Source organism: Phoxinus phoxinus (assembly GCF_949152265.1).
Source record: "Phoxinus phoxinus genome assembly, chromosome: 13".
In the NCBI taxonomy this organism is placed as follows: domain Eukaryota; kingdom Metazoa; phylum Chordata; class Actinopteri; order Cypriniformes; family Leuciscidae; genus Phoxinus; species Phoxinus phoxinus.
This window is the reverse complement of record NC_136888.1, coordinates 7,755,060-7,777,293: the sequence shown is the minus strand read 5'-3', so window position 1 is coordinate 7,777,293 and position 22,234 is coordinate 7,755,060. Positions and strand designations below refer to the sequence as shown.

The 22,234-nt window shown below is 38.7% G+C and overlaps 1 protein-coding gene across 5 annotated transcripts in view; it reads right to left on the bottom strand.

Moving 5' to 3' along the window:
* arel1 (apoptosis resistant E3 ubiquitin protein ligase 1) overlaps positions 1–22,234 on the bottom strand; it is a 62,455-nt gene that overhangs the window by 9,105 nt on the left and 31,116 nt on the right. For 4 of the 5 annotated variants that reach the window (XM_079631883.1, XM_079631885.1, XM_079631884.1 and 1 more), the window contains exons 9-21: positions 16,280–16,449; positions 15,950–16,133; positions 11,587–11,831; positions 11,402–11,479; positions 7,661–7,802; positions 7,448–7,569; positions 7,175–7,250; positions 6,974–7,083; positions 6,571–6,750; positions 5,336–5,461; positions 3,852–3,981; positions 3,709–3,767; positions 995–1,084 (exon numbers count right to left, since the gene is read on the bottom strand). In XM_079631883.1, the coding sequence (XP_079488009.1) occupies positions 995–1,084; positions 3,709–3,767; positions 3,852–3,981; positions 5,336–5,461; positions 6,571–6,750; positions 6,974–7,083; positions 7,175–7,250; positions 7,448–7,569; positions 7,661–7,802; positions 11,402–11,479; positions 11,587–11,831; positions 15,950–16,133; positions 16,280–16,449 (1,712 nt within the window). Of the gene's footprint in view, positions 1–994; positions 1,085–3,708; positions 3,768–3,851; positions 3,982–4,237; positions 4,530–5,335; positions 5,462–6,570; positions 6,751–6,973; positions 7,084–7,174; positions 7,251–7,447; positions 7,570–7,660; positions 7,803–11,401; positions 11,480–11,586; positions 11,832–15,949; positions 16,134–16,279; positions 16,450–22,234 lie in introns of those variants that run through there. The other variant, XM_079631887.1, reaches the window with a different exon arrangement.

Here is a 22,234-nt window from a genome sequence, read left to right as displayed (position 1 = left end):
ATTGAGTGTTTTCTGTCACCTTGTGCTTGTACAGTAACATTTATGAAACCGTGTTTATCAATGCCATGTTTTCTACACTGATCAGCCACAACATTAAAACCACCTGCCTAATATTGTGTAGGCTGCCCTCGTGCTGCCAAAACAGCTCTGATGCATCGAGGCATGGACTCCACAAGACCTCTGAATGTGTCCTGCGGTATCTGGCACCAGCACATACTCCTTTAAGTCGCGAAGTGGGGCCTCCATGGATCAGATTTGTTGGATCCAGCAGATCCCAAATATGCTCAATCGGATTGAGATCTGGAGAATTTGGATGCCAAGACAACACCTTAAAAAACTCTTTATCATGTTCTTCAAACCATTCCTGAACAAGTTCCCTGCAGAGCATTGCCCAGAGCTTAACACTGTCTCCACCTCTCTGACCGGTTTGGTGCTATACAGCCCCATTTGCAGCAAACTGTGATGTACGGTGAGTTCAGACACCTATCATGGGCAGAATTAAATTTGTCAGCAATCTGAGCTACAGTGGTTCTTCAGTGTGCTGGACCAGACGGGCTAGTTTTCGCTCCACACATTCATCAATGAGCCTTGGGTGCCCATGACCTCTACGCCGGTTTACAGGGTTATGCAACCACTTTTGGTAGGTACTAACCATTGCACACTGGGAACACCCCACATGACTTGCTGTTTTGGATATGATCTGACCCAGTCATCTAGCCATCGCTATTTGGCACTTGTCAAAGACACTCAGATCTTTTTGCTTGCCCATTTTTCCTGCTTCCAACACATGGAATTCAAAGAATTGACTATTTACTTGCTGCTTAATATATCCCACTCCTTGACAGGTGTTATTGTAATGATATGATCAATATTATTCACTTCACCTGTGAGTGAAAGTGGTTTTATTGTTAATCCGTGTATATAACTCATGTTAGCTGCATACCTTGAAAAACTAATGAAATACATTATTTTTTAAATATGTTAAATCACTCACCTTTTCTCTGAAGTGCCATGATCCTCCAACAATAACAGCGTGAGCTTTAAAGTCCTGTACGTTAATATCTCCTGTACCACACATCAACAACTGAGAACAGGACAGAAAAGTCAAACGTTTAACTTTTTACACATCGACTTCACATGGGGAGTCTGTGAAAAAAAAAACTGTCAATGGTTCAAATGATTGTTAAAGTTGCGGTCACATTTACCATTGCTTGGTGAAATTTCATGAGAAAAATCCAGTCATTTAAATAGGAATGTGTCCGATCAGGAGTTCAAAGTGAGGGCAACATTTTTTTCTGAGCAGAATTCGCTCGTGTTAAATTTGGTCAAGATTCACCACATTCACCAACAAAAACTGCTTGGTTTGACTTCTCTGACTTGCTAAACTTCATACATACTGTAGCTACACTTTTGACAATCACTTTTGCCACTATTTTCAGTGGAAAGTAACTAAAGCCTGCCTGAAAAGCAATATTCATGACATAATAACGCCATATTCGCATTCTGGCTATTGTCAGTTTTTTTCATGTGTTTGCTTTTCTCCTACTCCCAGTGCTTACATAATGTATTTATATATTTTTCTGTTGGAGAAAATGGGATGATTATAAAATAGTGACTGAAATGCAGCCTATTAAGACAACATATTAAATCAACAAATCACTTCCAATCACTTCTCTTGACTAAAATCCTGATTTATAATTGAGACAAAATCTCCACAGACAAATGATAAAGCAAACAATAGCCGCGTTTCCATTACAGATTTGTGCAAATGTTTTGCGCTATTATCTAAATATCTACAAAAAACTATTGCGAAATGACACCGTTTCCATTAACCGATGTTAACGTCCTTTTTTCTCTCACGATAAGTCATTCCAAAAATCATGGCAACGGACGTTTTTTTATATAATATCACAGCCACCGCATTAGACATTATTATTACTAATGGAAGGAGACGTGGCGTGTTATCCAAGCATTAATGGCAGGGAAAGACCCTTATACTGTGAACGATATAAGGAGTTTCTGGGTGTTTCGCCCTCATTTCTGCTCCGAGGTTTTGATTGTGGCATTTCTTTGAGGTTTAGAATCCAGTAGGCTATTCCTATAGGCTAATTATGGTTTATTGTATGAATTTAATCTCGTATTCCAAACGATCCATATTTAGGCTACTTTTGTGTCCATTCGTTTTTCCTTTTTTAACCCGTAATTGAAAAACAAAAAAATGAACGGTTGTTGTCTTTTTAAAATGCAAAGTTAACACCAAAATTTTAATTTGAACTGGCTACACCAACTGCTGCGCAAAAAAGTAAATATCGACGAATTTTCAGATTTTTATTTAATGACTTTTTGCCCCTTTATTAAACATTTAAAATATTCACAAATTAATATGGAAAACATGTAGATTTTACTGGTTTCCTAAGGCCAAATTAGAACCTGGAATTTATATTTTTCCCGCATTGCTGAATGAGAAGAGCCCTTAATATTATTAATAAACTATTGTTTTCTAAAATAAAATTGTTTTCTGTTTTCTAAGTCAGCTAAAAACATCCATCTCCGCTGTTAAGCAGATGCGCTTTTAGAGAGAAATGCACCTTTCATACGGATTACATAATCAGAAGGTATTAGCTTTCGATTCAAATTTGTTTGTTTTAAAGTGGACATTTCAAGCTTTAGCCTACATAGGCTATATTTAGTTTCAGTTCTCGCGCTCCAGTTCACGGAGATCATGAAAGCGCGCCTGATTGTTTTATTTTATTTTACAAAAGCACAACGTTTTCTTGTTATTGTGAGTTTACACAAATAAAAGTAGTTGCGAATAATGTATTATTATTATCTGTATGACCAGAAAGGACTTTTTTGGATAAGGTCTTCTAAATATGTAGCCTAATAAATCTTATAATAATGATGATAATTATTATTATTATTTGCGTACACGGACCCCAAACACACCACGTCTTCTAAGTCAGGTGACTGTAAATGCGCAAAAACCACTGTTTCCATTGCAGTTTTGCGAAATGTTCCTTTTTCGAATTGCCTGTAAAACCACCTCATGCGAGCGTAAAAACTTTTTGCGATAAACGAGAGTTTTTGCGAAATGGACATGTTTCCATTGTGCGCATTTTCAATTCGCAATTTCAATTTGCGCAATTTGAAGGGTAATGGAAACGCGGCTAATGATTGTGCAAAAGAAAAACTTTTGTTCGCTGACAGATAACATCATTAACTGCTCGTGGGGCACTACTGGTGAGACTTGGAAACTAGATAAGGGCTGTTCAAGTTGTCCCTAGACTCTTTTCTTGGAAAAAGACACTAAAGGGGTCTGAAAAGTCACTAAATTAGCAACAAGTCAGTAAGTTGGAAACACTGTTGACAATGGATCTTTTTGGCCATGAAATCTTGATACATTCCTCTAAATGAAATTTGCAAATGTGACCGCAACTTAAGAATGGACACAAAATGATACCAATTAAAAGAATGAAAAATAGTTTTGAGTTCCCTAAAATATTATATAAGGAATAAGGAAATAAAAATAAGGAAATATTGGTTGAATGTTTATCAGGGGATGTTTATGGAACAACTCATCAAACTGTGGTTTGAAATCCAAAGATACAGAGATATGGTTAGTATGTAGATACAGTATATAACACCAGAGTATGTCAACTGAACTGTACTTAGATAAAGGAAAACAGCTATGTTAACTATTGTTCTCACCTCCAATTCATTCTCATCAAATATGGCCAGAAGGTTTTCAGGGACCAGTTCATTCAAACCTGAACAGAAGAGGTAATTTAGTTAATTTGAGATTGTCTTCTCATAAAGACACTGAATTCAAGAGTCTGATCATGGGCTCTTACCTTTGAGGAAGTGCTCTACTTCATCTCGCACCTGACTGGCTAGTCTGTACTGGGCCAACAGGTTTAAGTAGTGAATTTTATTCTCATTGGTCACAGCAATTTGAGCACCACCAGATATCAATTCCACTACCTGTAACATTATTACTCTCAGTGAAGGTGCACAACTAACATTCACCTGTATCTTCAAATAATAGGGGTGTCCTAGCTTGCTTCTGGAAGGCCATTGTCCAAGAGTTTAGTTCCAAACCTAATTAAACACACCTGAACCAGCTAATCGAGGTCTTCAGACTAACTAGAAACATCCAGGCAGATGTGTTTGAGGGGGCTTTCACACTGGCAGTTTAGTTTGGAACGGGGCACGGTTCGCATGAAAAATCGCTAATGTGAACGCTGTCATGCGGACCTGTGTGCGCACTGGGGTACCGAACCCGAGACTACCTGGAGGAGGTGGACTGATTTCGGTTGCTCCCGAAGTAAGTAAAGTGACATGCGCATGCGTTTTAGCTGATTATGATGCATTTAAACACATGTAAGGGATGATAGTGTTGATGATTTACCTTGGATACGAGCAAGAGTGAGCCTGCAGTGTTTTCGCACATAGCGCGTGGAATCAGGGCAACAAATTTGGAAATCCACGGCCTCCTCAAAAGAGTCCGTTTGCAAGCAGCAGAAGGCCACCTTATGTGACACACACACACACACACACACACACACACACACACACAGTAAACCTGTGTTGTTTACTCACCTGCGCATAATAGCACCAAATTAATAAAAAACACAATACATTGACCCACGTTCTGTTTTCTATCATGTGCACGTTTGCGATGACGTAAGATGCACGCAAATGCTCCAGGGTCCGATAGAATCAAGTTGAGTGTGAAACGAGACCAACGCTGCGGGGGGCGCTCGGACCGCAGCAAACGAGACCAGTGTGAAAGCACCCTGAGTTGGCTGGAGCTAAACTCTGCAGGACGTTGGCGCTCCAGGTACAGGATTGGACATTTCTGCCTTAAAGGTGCTCTAAGCGATGTCACGCATTTTTTAGGCCAAACATTTTTTTGTCACATACAGCAAATATCTCCTCACTATCCGCTAGCTGTCTGTCTCCTGAACACACTCTAAAAAAACGCGGTCTCTGCAGACACCCCAGGCTCCACAAACAGCAACAAAAACAAACTGGACTAACCAGCACCACAACATAACAAACAGTGTTCCAGCCAATAACCGACAAGAAGGATTTGGGGGTGGGGTTTGGGTTGTTAGTGCGCGGATGAGGAGGAGGGAGGGTCTAGCTAGCCTCCGTTTTGTTTGGCAATAGTTCGAACGTCAACAAGAAGTGACGTCACCCAGGATCGCTTAGAGAACCTTTAAGAGCACTTCCATGCATACATGCATTGAACTGTATGATATTTGGAATCAAGATTTAAATGGAACAGATTTCATTTTTAAAATCAATTTGTCATTGAATTAATGAGAATTACCTTTTCCAGGTGTCCCGACTTGCTATATTTTTCCTCTGCAAACACCAGGTCCATTTCACTGACATCATTGTTCAGAATGAAGCAGACTTTAGTTTTGTAAAATTCCTCATCGTCTGTTTCGAAGTACTGGCAGAGCAAAGAATGAGCAGTTTGAAAAATAATTTTGGCAGTTTGAAAAAATTCTGATATGTGACCCTGGACCACAAAACCAGTGTTATGGGTAATTTTTTTTAAATTGAGATTTATACGTAATCTTTCCAATGATGTGTGGTTTGTTATGATACTACAATATTTGGCCGAGATACAACTATTTGAAGATCTGGAATCTGAAGGTGCAACAAAAATCTAAATATTGAGAAAACCACCTTTAATGGTGTCCATTTATGTTGGCAATTGTGCTGCATCCACTCACAAAAATATATATATTTTTATATATTTAAGGTAGAAAATTTACAAAATATCTTCATGGATCATGATCTTTACTTAATATCCTAATGATTTGTGGCATAAAAGGAAAATCGATCATTTTGACCCATACAATGTTTTGTTGGCTATTGTCACAAATATACCTGTGCAACTTATGACTGGTTTTGTGGTCCAGGTTCACATATTAGAATAGAACTACATGTCGTTTCGTTAGCAAAATTATTTGAAACAACACCAATGTCTATAGTAACATTCTAAGCTGTAAAATGACCATAAAAACAAGAATTGAAACAATTTTACAGTTCATTTTTACAGATAATATTTTTTTTGACAAAAACTAAAAGTTTTATAAAATAATAACACTCAGATTTCAGCCTAATAAATTATTTTGTATGTTTTATATATATATATATACTGTAATTGATCTGAACAAAAACAGCAGCCAGGCTGAATTAAAAGTGCTTATAGAAAAGCAGAAATACAGCGGTTTCCACTGTACACAAATAAGAGCTGCGCTTATAAACTCTACTTTACAGAGGTAAGGTGAAAAGAAAATGCCATCAAAACTTTTCTGACGTCAGTCTCCTGACTGCTACTGTAAGTGCCCATGTTGTTCCTCAATGATTTCATGTCTGAACAATGAATTTTGACAAAAGTAGACAATTTTGCAGGCATGATTTCCAAAATTTGCTCCCAAACAGATGGCACATGACTACGGTACACATAAAATGGTATTCAATTGTAAATGAGGAATGTTTCAGTACAGGTTAAAATATACATTTATTAGAAGGCTATGAATCAACTGTCACCTTGTAGTTCATTCGTAATCCAATAATCTGAGCCAAGAAGGAGCGGGTGAATCGGGCTCGTACTAGCTGTTTGTAGGCCCCACCTAAAGCTGATTCATATAGACATTTCCCCACCACTCGCCCTGCAAACTCATACATCTTTACCCTCAGGTGAGGGGGGCGCTCAGCGTTTGGGTGGACCTGCCCAAAAAACACAAAAAAAGCTCATCAGATATCAGCTCACTCACAATATAAGTCAATGTCTACATTACTGCAAATCACTAAAGGTGATGGGTGTAATTTTATCCTTTACAATTACTTTCTCATATACCAGAACTCTTTATATAATCTTTACAGAACACAGAGAAATGAGAATAAGTTTTTCTGCTCACAAAAAACTAATCAGAGGTAGATACTGACTTACCAAGCCTTGGTTGTTATCACTGAAGCGTGTGAAAAGCTGGTTATTGGTATCAAACAGAGCCTTACAGATAAGCTCAAACCACTCACGCCTTGGCCCTCCCCAGTCCAGAGCTAATAAACACAAACATAACAAATTAACCTTTAAATGGGATTTATGTTTATTAACACTTGTGTTTCTAATAACACAAATCAGTTAACTAACCTTCCTCATCCTGGAACACAACTTCAAAGTTCTTACTCCAATCAGACACAGAAAAGTTCCTTGTGGCCTTCAGAGACTAAAAATGGGGGGAAAGCATCTCTTTTAATTCCCATACAATTCCGTGTCTGTACTACACAAAATAAATAAAAGATTCCAAGAAATAAATGGGGCAGGTTTGTGTGATTACGAGTATTTAGGAACTTAGGTCTTTCTATATTGTTCAGAAACTTGTTTTATATGGCCCATGAGTAATGATGTGACAGATTTGCTCACCGACTCAAGCAGAGAAGGACGGCTGATTTTCAGGCAGGTTTTAGTGCGAGGTCTCTTTGAGTGAATGTGTCTCAGCTCCCGCTGAAAGAAGTTCACTTTATCCTGAAAAGTCTCTGATCCTCCTAGAAGATGCACAAATAACATTCAACACATTAAACACACCAACATGTCTACATTTGTTTGTATTTACTGACAACCAACACTCATACTAACCGATGTTCTTGTGGAGAAATCGGATAAAGGTGGCAGCCATGATATTTCTGTCCTTACAGCTGAGCTCTACTGGAGGCTGAATCCCATCATCTACCACCAGTGTTAGGTATTTATGAACAGGATCTGGTCCATGGTACGAGAACTGCCAGAGACAGGAGAGAAGAAATGAATACCATATATATATTTTTTAAATATATATTTATATACACACATACAAATACACACACACACACACTTGCAATCAAAATTATTCAAACCCACAGAAATGTAAAAAATAAATAAATTGTATAACACTTTAGTGACATTAAAAGTTATAACGTTAATATATAATGTAATATTTCTATGATTTTTCATAATACAGCTATGCCATAATTAGTCAACCCCCTTTCAACATTGCTGTTAATATATCACTTACTAGTAAGGCAGGGTACAAAATTATGTTAACACAATTAAGCTTTTAGGAACTCTATAACGACACTTAATTAGCTTTAGCTGTGTCAAGAACTAGCACAATTTCAATTAAATTTCATTCAAAGGGGAATAAGATGTTTGATCAAAGCTGATTTTTTTTAGATTTGCTGCCAAAGACTTGCTAGATCAGTGGTTCCCAATATTTTTTCCAGGAGACACCTATATATGAACTTTCAAAATCTTTAACGGCCCCCTATCCCCATCAAACACACTAGCAGACACGTTTAATGTATTAACTCATTCAGTAAAGTTTTTAATAGATGCAATAACAAATGAAGACAATTAGCAACAGGCAATTATTCATAAGGATATATTTTTTACTTTCTAACAACAGGTTCCACTTTTTTCTAAAACTGATGAACAAATAACAAAGCAAATTATAATCTGTCAATGTAAACTATCAATTAATCAGAGAAATAACCTTATGTTATCAAACAAATGTATCCATTTTATACCGGATCGGTAAAGCGGTAAAGAATCTCCTCAGAAAAGAATTTAACTTAACATCCAAGAGTTTGTCCTCTGCTTCTAAATACTCCATGTCCTCCTCCTTTGCGGTGAATGTATCCATTACCCATGCGGTAATGGCACTTGGAGACATATTCATCAACATCCGAGAGTCGTGATTTCATCTCCTCCTGTAGCAGTTCCATGTGACGCGTGAACTTGTTGCTCAACAATTCAGGTACATTTCCCACAGTCTGATTGAGAAGTGATGAAAAGTTTTGTAGTTCCCGTTTTATAAGTTTATTCTTTCTCAATTCCACTTTATGCACAAATGCATCAATGATTCCTTGCATTCCAGAACATTTGCATCTGCTCTCTGCATACGCTTGTTTGTTTCGTTATAGAGGCTGAAAATATCAGCCAGCTAGGAGGACGTTCTAATAATAAATTTGTCATTTCGTCAAGCAGTTTCTGTTTTTTTCAGTCTCAGGAACTCTTTTAAAATTCAACACATCAAAAACACCAATATGTCTACATTTTATTCTATTTACTGACAACCAACACTCATACTAACTGATGTTCTTGTGGAGAAATTGGATAAAGGTGGCAGCCATGCAATTTCTGTCCTTACAGCTGAGCTCTACTGGAGGTTGAATCCCATCATCTACCACCAGTGTTAGGTATTTATGAACAGGGTCTGGTCCATGGTACGTGAACTGCCAGAGATGTATGACGTTCAAGATTTTTGTTTGTCATTTCGTCAAGTAGTTTCAGGTTGTTCAGTCTTAGGAACTCCTTTATTTTTTATTTCAGTACAATAAAACAAACTAACACTTTGCCTCTTGATAGCCAGCGGCAGCGCACTTCGGTATGGAGGATTGTCTGGTGCGCCTCATCTTCACACAGCTTGGCAAAGCTTTGACAATTTTTACAACCGTCTTGAGCATTTAATTCAGATCATCAGAGAGGTGTTTGCTGGCCAGGGCTTGACGGTGTATCATACAGTGAAACACAAGACAGTGGGGAGCCTTTTCCTTCAAACGTGTATCGAAGCTATTTTTTCCCATCATTGAAGCAGCTCCATCTGTGCAGCATGCGACTAAATTATTATAGGGAATGTTTTGCTTGTACGTGTCAATTGCGTGGAAAACATTTTCTCCTCGAGTCATTTTGGACAAATTAGTAGACAACAGAATGTCCTGCTTTATCTCAGCATCTTCAATGTACTGCACATATGCAATCAATACAGCTTCATCTGCCACGGTGGTAGTTTCGTCAAGTTGGATAGGTGCATCTTTAACTTTTCAACCAAAGTGTTCTCAACATCATTTGCCATCCTTTCGATTCTGTCTTTTCCGTATTTATCGTGCTGTTTTAAATAATAATAATAAATCTTCCAACCTAGAGTGAGCTTGAGTCTCATAAACTTGCTTGAGTACCCCCTCGTAAATCTTTAGCGACCCCCGGGTCGGGAACCACTGTGCTAGATGACCTGATGAAAGGGGGGAAACAGTTCAGTGAAGACTATAGGAAGAACACTAGACGAGCATTGACTTAATGCCTGGATACCTCAACGAATGCCAAAAAAGGCTGACTGGAACTTTTTGGACCCATGGTTCAGCAGTATGTCTGGCAGAAAAAAGGCACAGCTTATGACCACAAAAACACCATCCCCAGTGTCAAACATGGAGGTGGGTCAGTCTTGTTATGGGGGTGCTTTGCTGCTGCACAGGTGATAATCTTAACTATGTGACTGGCGTCATGGATTCTTTGAAGTATAATGCCATTTTGGCAAAGATTATGATGCATCAGTGCGTAAACTGAAGCTTCACTGCATCATTGGACATTCAAGCAGAACAATGATTCCAAATATAAATCCGATTCTACCAAAACTTAGTTCAGGGATCGGTCCAGGAATGTTCTGAAGTGTCCTGCTCAGTTTCCAGATTTAAATTCCCTTGAAAATCTGGTGAGATTTGAAGAAAGCAGCGGCAGCACAGAAACCAAATGAACAACATAAGTGAGCTGGAAGCCTATAGGCCACAAGCAATGGCCTAAGATTCCAGTAGAGAGGTGTCAGAAACTTGTAAGCGTCACAGGCGACGTGTATCTGACGTTATAAAGAGTAAAGGATTATCTACAAAATTTTATTTTTGGTGTTTGAATAATTGTGTATATGAATATTTAGAGCCAAGTAGATTTTATTTTCATTTGAACTCATTAAAGGTGCTCTAAGCGATCTCGCGCGTTTTTTAGGCCAACATTTTTTTTTTTCACATACCGCAAACATCTCCTCACTATCCGCTAGCTGCCTGTCCCCTGAACACACTGTAAAAAAAACACGGTCTCTGCAGAGAGCCCAAGCTCCACAAACAGCAGCAAAAACAAACTGAGCAATAAACAGAGCAACCCGCAGCACGAAACATAACAAACTGTTCCAGCCAATAACCGACAAGAATGATGTGGGGTGGGGTTTGGGGGGTTATTGCGTGAATGAGGAGGAGGGAGGGTCTAGCTAGCCTCCGTTTTGTTTGATAATAATTCAAACATCAACAAGAGGTTACGCCAACCGAGATCGCTTAGAGCACCTTTAAGACACATTTGAGTGATTCTGAGAATTTAAAGTTGAGTTACTAACATTTCTATGATCGTTTACAGATGTCATTTTGTTCATAAAACCAGAATGTCTTGCAAGTTAGGGGGGTTAAATTTTGATAGCAAGTGTACATATTCTTGAAGTAAATAATAGTTTTTGCAAGCACCAAAATAATGGTGTTTTTTTGTAAATTATTCAGAAAAGAGTTAGTCTGAAGAAAAGATAACCTTAGTTCCGGGGCACACACGGAAAGTGAAAAGGCGCCATGGAATAATCTTCAGGTAAAACTCCTTTACAGAAAATTGCTGAAACACAATATAATAAGCAAGTATCCACATTAACAAAGAACCAATATTAACAAACAAAATTAACCAAACAAATGTAGCACTAACCCATTTACAAAATATTTTACCTTTGGTGAGATATAGCAATAGACCTTTTTTGGTTTCTTGACCTTCTCTGACTGGCCCTCTACAGGGGAGTCATGTTCCTCCTCCTCATCGCCCATGGAGGGCCGTCTCTGTAGGGCTAGCTGGGACGATGCTAGTAACTGCCAAGGACAGCTACTGTAAGTGCCCGTGTTGTAGAGGTAGGCCTCAAAGTAGATGCTTATGCCTGGAGTAGACACGTTTTTCTCCACACAGTTCTTCTCATTTTCTATGTGTGCATAATGGCAAAAAGACATTTAGAAAAGGTTATAGAAATGCACGTCCACTCTTCTGGATGTAATCATATGATTCAACTGTGTTCTGTACTTTTGAGGGGTGTCATTGTTTCCCTTGATATATTACAAGTAAAGAGTCATGATATCCTAAACTATATTTTCTGAGATTTTTACAGTTATGTGTGTTGAACATCTTAAACAGTGAGATTATATACAGTAGGTGAGAGATGCATTAAAGGGTAACTGTCGCCAAAATTGATCCTAGGCTATTTTTGTTTATCTACCCGAGTCAAACATTTGTGTAAAAGCATAATTAGAATGGAAACTCCACTTTTAAGTTTGACCGTATTTTCGTTTTCTGTCAAAATGCCTTTTGAATGGGAGTGCATGGGGCACTACAATGAGAGCATCAAAATCGCTATTTTTAAAACACTAAGGCGGCTTGACACAACATGAAACTGTGCTTGAAGCATCACCAGGGGCTCTACACATGAACTCGAGCATTGACTACATTGTTTGTGTACACAGAGTTTACTAAAACTCACTGTGTTTCCGTCCGCTGGCATTTTGTAAGTCAAAAGTAGTCTATCTCCGAATGCAACGTAATGAACTGACTCCATATGAGGAAATGTCATGAACTTGTAATTCCAATGAAAAGCATCATAACTTAGACACTTAGCTCATGGCAATTTATATGGAAACAAGCTTTAGGAGCTTTCCATCTTTACTCTCCTCATGTTACGTTGCATTCGGAGATCGACTACATTTGACTGACAAAATTCCAGCCACCGGAAACACTAACTGATAAAGTGAGTCGTACAAAACCTTTCTTTTTTAGTAAACTCTGTGTACACAAATAATGTTGTCAATGCTCGAGTTAGAGCCCCTGGTGATACTTCAAGCACAGTTTTATGTTGTGTCGAGCCTCCTTAGTGTTTTAAAAATAGCGGGTCAAATGGGTCAACAGCATTCTATTTTACGCAGCATTCTATTTTAACTGCCATTTTTAACAATCTATTGCGGTTTGTGGCTTCATGCAGTAAGAGTTGTCGGTCTGTAAATATGGAATTGAATAAAAAAAAAAAACACCGCTGGACTGACGACAAGGTTCAGGCTTTATTAAGAGTATTTGTGGAAGAGGACATTTACTTTAGACCGCGGTGTAAACGCAGAAAGCGACCGGTCTGGGGCGAAAAAAGTTCCTGGGACAAATTGTTCCTGGTAATTTCGGTGGAAACGCGACTTTAGTAATAGCTGAGGCAGCCTAATGTGTCACACTGACAGTTACCCCCAACAGACATGTTCGCATACTAGCTAGTTTTACACTAAAGCTGCTACAAAAAGGTTCCCAATTAGGTACTGAACCCGGCTCTTTGCACTAGTGGCCCAACTCTCCCCTTACTAAGCAAGCCAGGAACTGGAGATGACAGACTTAAGTCAGAATGCATAAAAGTGGTGAATCCTCATGTTGCAGTCTGAAGGCCACAGAGAATTTTGAAAGGGCCTATACAACTTCAAGCCTGACAACATCATTGCATGTATGTTTGTACATACAAACACCCCAATGTACCCCCCAATCCAAACTTCAGTTCAGGAAAAAGTATAGGGTGAATGTAAAACTGGACCACAAAAGAAGACATAGCTACAGAGAAACTGTAAGTGATATGGCCATATTTGGTGCAAAAGAGTTGGTTGCTTTAACATGCTCCTTTCTAACAAGCTCCAACAAATGATCAGCAGTTCAACTGCTATAGGGAGTTTGTGGAGTTACACAAAATCACAGGTGTCTTAAGCCAGGCATACACTGTGCAATTTCTGTGAGAAATAGTAGCGAGTAGATTGCATGCGATGTAAAGCCTAAGCTCAAGATTTATGTGCTCACACGGTCCGATCGTCTAGCTGCGACTTGACTGCTCACTCTATATGTGTGAAATATGCGAGATAAATGCTGATAGACCATGATATCCAGAGATATTGTCAAAAGCATCAGCCATCGATATCAAGAGAATTTAACATTTACAATTTATGTATTAAATTATTATTATTATTAGGGTTGGCCTACTTTAATTATTAAATTGATATTACAATTAATTTGCCCCGCAATAAATTCAAAGTGCATCACCACAAAATCGACACGCTGCGAGGATAATAAAAGATTAGATAGATTAGCTTAATTAGAAGGACAGCTTTACACTGCGTGCAGAATTATTAGGCACATTGATTTTCTGATCATATTTTTTTTCCAGGTATATTTGACCAATTCCAAACCACATTCATCTTAATAAGTACTATTAATTGTGTATTTAATAATTTATAAGTGATATATAATTGTTCATGAAGGCTGGAAATAAAAAACACCTTATATTCAGGTGTGCATAATTATTAGGCACATTTTCTTTTACAGATAAAATGAGCCAAAAAAGAGATTTAACTCAGACTGAAAAATAAAAAAAAATATTAAATGCCCATGAGAAGGATGCAATAATAATGCAATACTAGAAATTGCAGTTAAGGCATGACCACTGGACAGTGAAATGCTCAGTGGGTCAGCAGGGTCAGACAAAAACAGGTGGAGAAGAAAAAAAACACGTTAACTGCAAAAGAATGAATAATAAAGGTGAAGAATTAAGTGTGAAACCATCAGGAACCCTTTAGTCTCCAGCGCCTCCATTTTCCAGATCTGCAACCTACCTGGAGTCTCCAGAAGTGCAAGGTGTCAGGATCTCAGAGAGTTAGGTTAGGTTAAGAATCCTAAAAAATTAGTGTAATAAAATACTAAAAAAGTGTAGTAAAATACACGAAGACTGTTTTTTTATAGGCTTTATAGGCAGACAGATTGAGAGTAACTCTTAAAGGACCAGCACTACATCCTCTCGTACCACTAGTTGAGGAATTCATCTTCCAGAATCTGGCAGTAAGTTTTAGGAGTTCATTTTTAGTCCATCTCTGCAAAATGGAATTCAGGGTACCTCAGTTTGCAGTGATGCGCTATTAAATTATTGCGGGGCAAATTAATTGTAATATTAGTTTAATAATAAAAGTAGGCCTACCCTAATAATAATAATAATTGAATACATAAATTGGAAATGCTAAATCATCTTGATATGAATAGATGATGCTTTTAATGACATCTCTGGATACACGATATCATGGTCTAGGCGCAACCCGGCACAGTGTTTATCTCGCATATTTCACACGTATAGAGTGAGCAGACAAGCCGCAGCTCGTTGTATGTGAGCACATAAATCGTGAGCTTTGGCTTTCATCACAAGCTATCTACTCGTACAGTGCGAGTTGGTAACCTTGCTTAAATAGCACAGACATCACACAGTGTATACCCGGCCTTATTGCATTGGCAGATTTCTTTTGAATACTTGTTTTAAAGAGATAGTTCACCCAAAAATTAAAATGATGTCATCATTTACGCACCCTCAAGTTGTTCTAAACCTGTATGAGTTTCTTTGTTCAGTTGAACACACAAAAAAAATATTTAGAATAATGTGGGTAACTAAACTAGACTGGGTAAAACCAAGTCCGATTTGATTTGGCTCTTCAGCTCAGGCTGGAAACATGTACATTTATCTATCCTGCTTCCTTTCCAAATACGTGGAAACCTATCACAAACTGGCTTATCCGCCTGGCACACTATTGCTGGGTTTAACACGATGATGATATAGAAGCGACGAATCCAATTCCTTTTAACCTCTCGAGGATGCTCATACGGCTTCTTTAGTTTAGCAAACAAAATCGATCGAGAAATTGTGGTAGGACCAGAAACTGTTTGGGTACTAACACTCCTCCTTTCAAAATATCTTGTTTTCTGTTCAACAGAACAAATAAACTCATACAGGTTTAGGACAACTTAAGGGTGAGTAAATGATGGCAGAATTTTCAGATTTGGGTGAACTAACCCTTTAAGTATAAACAAGTGAAATAATTCTGGTAATTTAGTTTCACCAAATCATCTTAATAAACACAATCTCAATAAATAAAACAACTTTATCAGGGGAACACAATTCACTGGAAAAGTCATGAAAAAGTGATGAAAAGGTGTTGGAAGCGGTTTAGTACATCTCCCCAACAACCATCTCCAATACCAAGATTAACTCACCACTGAGTACAATGATGTCAAACTCCCCATTGCTAAGGGGCTGATCCCTGTATGAGATGCATGCTCTAAAGCAGCCTTTCTTCCTGAAGGTGAGCCTCATCAGAACCTGACACTGAGGCTTGTTTAATGATACCGCTGTGCTGTAGCAATCATCTGAGCTCTCCTCCTCCTCCACTGTGCCCAACTGTAGGAACAGTAAGAAAGAGATTTAAATACAAACTCCGCAAATTATATTGAACCTGCAACCTCTTTAATGCTAATACATATACACAAACTTCTAAAGTTTGAACTAAAAACTATAAACTGCAAGTATGCAGTAAGTGGCCTTACTGGGTGGACATGAACGCTGTAATTGACCTCATCCACCAGTGAGACGGAGTTACTGGTGGGGTTGCCATACTCATCCCTTGGTTCTATCTGGAGCGTGTGCTGCTGGCCGTAAGTCAGCACCAGTGTTGAGAAGTGGTACGCTATCTTTGTTTTGGATGGGACCACTGTACCTGTAATACACATGCAATGCATGTCATGAGTCATCTACATCTGTTCATTTTGACAAAGAGAGTAAGTTTCTTGGAATGCACAGCTTAATGCAAACTTAAATATAACAACGTATTACCTGGTTATTATTTTACATTACTAACAGAAAAGAGTTATAAAAAAGGGAAGACTGACAATGGATATGCTGGATCTTTTGAAGGTCTTTCATTAGCTTCTATACAGTAGAGCAAGCCAGTTTTTGGGACTGTACAAACTTACACTTTTTGGGAACTTAGACTGGGAGACAACATTACTGGGAAAACAGCATGTTTCAAAATAACGATACAAATGAACAAAACATTTTTATTTCTTGTTATTTATTTTTTAGTTATCTTTGATATTTGATTGTGTTGTGAAAGGAATTTTGTTATTTATTTTTACACATGTACCAGCTTAGTTTTAAATCAATATTTTGTTCAAAGAACAGCAGGCACAGAAGGTGCTGGAACCTTATTGTATTTGTTCTAATTTTATTATTATTAGGGGTTTAAGCACAGAAGGGGCAATCTTCTTTCTATTATTTTCATGCCCTAAAATCATATAGGTGTCAGAGAAGGTAAATTGTAGAGACCCAAACTTGGCAGCATGGTTCTAAAGGTGTGCATCTACTCAAATACACAGACACAAATCCGTCTGACACTAAGTGGTGCTATAATAAGGGATTCCATTTCAAAGGAGCTCAACGCTGTGTCAAGGTGTTGATGATATGGAAACACTTCCAGTGTTTCACTTTCACTTGTGTGAAATCACGGCAATTCTATTGGCCGTCGGATGTTAGGTGTCAAAGCGTAGAGCGTCATCAAGACCATAACACGCCACCTGCATTAAAGGTCATCAGCTTCTTTGTCTTGAGGAAGCTGCATGTCTACTGTTATCAGTGGGATTTATAGTGACTGTTTTACATGGCCAGCAAACAGTTCAGGAATTGTGCATCGCCGTACCCCTGCTTTATTATGGATGATGAAATGCATTATTTATGTGTAATGTGTTGGGACTGGAACATGCCCATTCAGCCCTCGAGTAGGCTGATTGTCCTAATTGTGAATGTTTCATGCCTGACATCATGCATGAGGCATCTGTGCCCCATGGTTCATGTCCTGCATCTGCCGAGGTGGCTCTTTGAGTTCGGTCATGGGGATGACAGGTGGAGTTGGCGGAAGGGCTGCTCAAATATGCCAAAAATCTTAATCATGATTATTTTGGTCAATATTGAAATCACGATTATTTAACACTATTGGTGAATAATATGATCCAAAAATACAACAGAACAAAAATACAAATTAAATAATAAGTGCTTTTAAGTTTTTCAGGAAGATGTACAGATTGATGTACAGATTACTGACCTGTAATGCTGCCTGAATCATAATCATATACTGTTTGTTTGTTTGTTGGCCAGAGGAGAACTGGTCCCCGACTGAGCCTGGGTTCTTCCAAGGTTTTTTTTCTTCATTCTGTCACCTGATGTAGTTTTGGTCCCTTGCCACTGTTGCCTAGGCTTTTGGCTTGCTTAGTTGGGGACATTTATTTAATATTCAACAATATTATTGATCTGCCTTAAGGTGGATGATGACGCAATTTTCTTCTTCAAGAAACAAACTTAAAGAATATATATATTTTCATGTTATCACTGTGAAGCTGCTTTGATACAATCTGGATTGTAAAAAGCGCTATATAAATAAAGGTGACTTGACTTGACAGTGGTATTCAGATAAGTAATAGCCTACAACAGATATTAAATAAAGTAATCAAATGTAAAATAACACTGCTGTATACCGGTACATTAAATATAGACTAATCCTTATTTAAAACTACAAAAGTTATTCATTCAAGAGCAGCAAGTTATTTTATTTTTGTCTTTTCTTGTTTGATTAACATTAATGACTGCAGCAGTTAGTTGCGTATCTGAAGCCTAAAGTATACTCATGGCGCTTTTCCACTGCATGGTACGGTACGGCTCACTTTGTGGCGCTTTTCCACTGCATGGTACGGTACGGCTCGCTTTAAATGGTACCACCTCTGTTGAGGTTCCAAGCGTACCGTACCGATACTAAACTGTGATGTGAAAACAGATCACTGATTGGTCAGACAGAATCGTCACTACCACCATCATTGTATTAGTGACATAAGAAACCAAACCCAATAGATTTAAATAGCCAGTAACAGCCACCACTGTAGCGGCTTGAAGAAAAAATCCCCTCGATAGGTGGCATTGTTCCTGTGTTGTGCGTTTGAAATGTGGCGTGTTTACGATGATGTCATGGCAGTATAGGCGGCGCAACTATAACGATCAGTCTATAATCCCACCCACTTTGAAGCGGTACTAACTGCAGTGAAAAAGCAAACCGAGCTAAAGCGAACCAAGCCGTGCAGAGTCGTACCACACAGTGGAAAAGCGAAGCGAGCAGAACCATAGCGAGCGGAACCATGCCGCACCGAACCGTACCGTGCAGTGGAAAAGCACCATTAGCTTATGTGCCTTCCGGCCCATCTCGAAGCTGGAGGACGCCTAGGGAACATCATCTCTTTCACGGCTTAATATGCTTTATTAAAAGCATATTAAGCCGTTTAATTAACAGTTTAATTTAACAGTATTAACAGTTTAATACCAAGGGTGTCCCGCAGTTTAGCAACAGTAGACTGCATTTTACATCACTCACTTATTCGGCTGATTTGGATGGTAAGTTTGGCTTAGGGAGGAACGAAAGCACACAGCTGTGAAGGAAAGGAAGGTGCGCTGGACAGAATGCGGCAGCGGCACAATACTCGTTTTACCGCGATTATTTCGTTCCGAGGAGCTGTGTGTCAGGGTTCTGCCCTGGCAGCTTTGTCTTTGTTTCATGTCTCTATGTTTGTGTTGTGCTTGAACGTATGGCTTTGTCTTTGTTGGCCATGTGCTCCTCTGTTCCCGCCTACTTGTTTCCTGTACCACGCCCTCTTGTCTAGTTGAGTCCTCGTTTGTCTGTGTGTTCACCTGTTCCTTGTCTGAATGTGCTCACCTGTTCCTATTTTTCTCAGGTCCCTTTATATGTGTTCTCTTGCCCTCATGTTTTGCCAGTTCGTTGTCATTGAGTGTGTGGTGCTACCTGTTACTTATTGCTCATGGTTCCAGTTGTGGATAGTGCCTTGTCTTGTGTTTGTTGTGTTCCCTGTGTGTTCCAGCCCTGCAAGCTGGCTGCTTCCTCTCTCTACTAAGCAGCGAGACCGGTGCAGTGACTGATCGTGCCCTGTGAGTCCATCTATGTGTGCTGTATTACCCTGTCTGGCTCTTGCTGTATCCATTGGCCTCGTGCTGCACATCTACCTCAGAACACCAGTGTGTTCACCTTGGGCTGTTCTCAACTGCCACCCTCTCAGCTTGCCTGTAATTGTGCTTTGTTCCCTGCCTACTGTTTGGACTGTAATCACCTCCTAACCCAGCATCTCTCGTCTTGTCAACTGTCTTTCAATAAACCATTTATCACTAATTTCTGTATTTGAGTCCTCCCTCATAGATCCGTAACAAGATGGGTGTGGATGGATGTAGAACATGTTGTTGTGGGGGCCTTAGATGAGCTGCTTTCTGACTCTTACACATAATGAGGACCTGCTCGAAATGGTAACTTGTGCGGTGGCCAAATTTAGTCTGGAATGGATGGAGGAGAAACAGGAAGCGGCTTGCAGAAAATTAATGAGTGATTCATGACTAGTGGCCAGGAGCAAACCCCCCACAGAAAGCTCCCCTTATTTCCTGTTCCTGTGTAGAGATCATGGAAAAGCCCATATTCGGTCCATGTATTCAACACCCTGCAACATCGAATTATTCAACCATTGTAGGGTTGGAGGAGCATGGGTATGGGGCGATGTCCAAGGCTGAAGAAATGCTAACTAGCTGTCTCTTACCATCTTCAGCATCATACTGGAGGGACCAGGCTTTTGCCTTCTAAGCCTTGTAGGGTTATATCTGGCCTGGTTGGGAAGGCTTATGTTGCAGCAAGTCTACTGCATCCCTGTACAACATGGCGGTTTTGCAGGCCTACAAGGCCAACCTCCTATAACCTCCTAGGCCAATAATTTGGACACTGATAAGAGGTTAGAACCTGAGGTGGTTAAGGAACTCTGCCGGGCCACATATCTCACAGCATCTGTGCCACCAAGCAGATGGCCTGCACCATCTGCTATTCTATGCATGCTATGGTTGCCAAGAAGAAGCATCTGTGACTCAATCTCTCAAGTCAAGTCAAGTCACCTTCATTTATATAGCGCTTTTAACAATAGATTGTTTAAAAGCAGCTTTACAGTGATAATAGGAAATTAAAGTAACAGAGTTTTTTTTTTTTTTGCTTTACAGCAGCTCTAGAATAAAGTTATTGTCCAGCTTAAGTTTGTTTTGATTGATTCACTTCCATCGCAGCGATCATTAGTTATTAGCCCTCTGGGAACCAAAAACGTGCCGGCGCGTTTGCCTCAGTTTTTTTCACATAGCAGCAAAATAGACTTAAAATACTCCCGTCTTTTTTTGTCATACAGGCTTAAGAAATATGAAAAAATAAACTGTTAAATGTCTTCTTTTTTATGGGTTCACTTAAAATCAAAATAAAACCATCGGATCCAGCCGCAGATCAATAAGTGCTTTGTTCTAATCTCGATATAAAATGGTGTCTGTAAACCGCAAAAGACTGTTAAAATTTGAATCGCGTTTCTGTGTTTAAATGAATGAACGGCACAGATGCATGCTGTTGTTTACTACAGCTCGCACGTGTCTGTGTGAATGAATTAACCTTTAGTTTAGCTTTTAACAAACTATCAATATTGCCTACTGAGATGAGTAAAAATTGACTGAATACATTGAAATAAAATGTCTTTACAAGCAACATATTAAACGGCAAATTAACATTTATGTCCTAATATATATTATAAAAGACGATATGTTACAGACGAAATATGAAAGACAACATTTCGTTTTGGATAGATTATAAAGTTTTTACTGCCACATCAAAACCTAATTTACAAGGTGCAAACAAAATCTTAAAAGGTCAATATAAGCCTTCTCTTTAAATTATTTTTTGTGTTTTATTAGTGACAAATTTGGGGAGAGGATAGCCTACATATTCCAAAACTTTCTGAAAATACGAATGAGAATTAACTGGACAATTACTAGAAATGTTTACCTTGGATATTATACAATTTGCAAGCATACAAAGTTTGTGGGAAAAATACACTTTTTCAAGATGTTTCCAACTCTGAACCAATTCTGTAGTAATATATATATATATATATATATATATATATATATATGTGTGTGTGTGTGTGTGTGTGTGTGTGTGTTGTCTTTGCATTCTTTCTTGTGGCTCAGTGACACCTGAATGAAAGGCTCATTAGTATGCAGCATTAGCAGGTCTTTGTCTTCTCAGGTGTGAATTAGGACATTATTCATGACCTTGTTGGATTATTCACGCCCACCTGCATATTGCCTTTCCAAACAAAAAGTGTCTTACAAAATTTAAATCAATCTATTGTTTAATGTGAACGATTAGCCCGGATGATTTTCAGATCATTTTGAAGTAATAACTCTAGGCGACAACATCCATTAGTCAAAAGTATTGTGGGAATATGTGAAGTTGGTCGTATGTGGTCTTATATCAGAAGATGTAAGTTTCAGTTTTTTGAATAACCATGCATAAATAATATTCTCTCAAAAATGCAAACATGTATAAATGTTGCTCACATATTATGATAGCCATGTTCGTGCTAAATAGAGTGTAATTACAC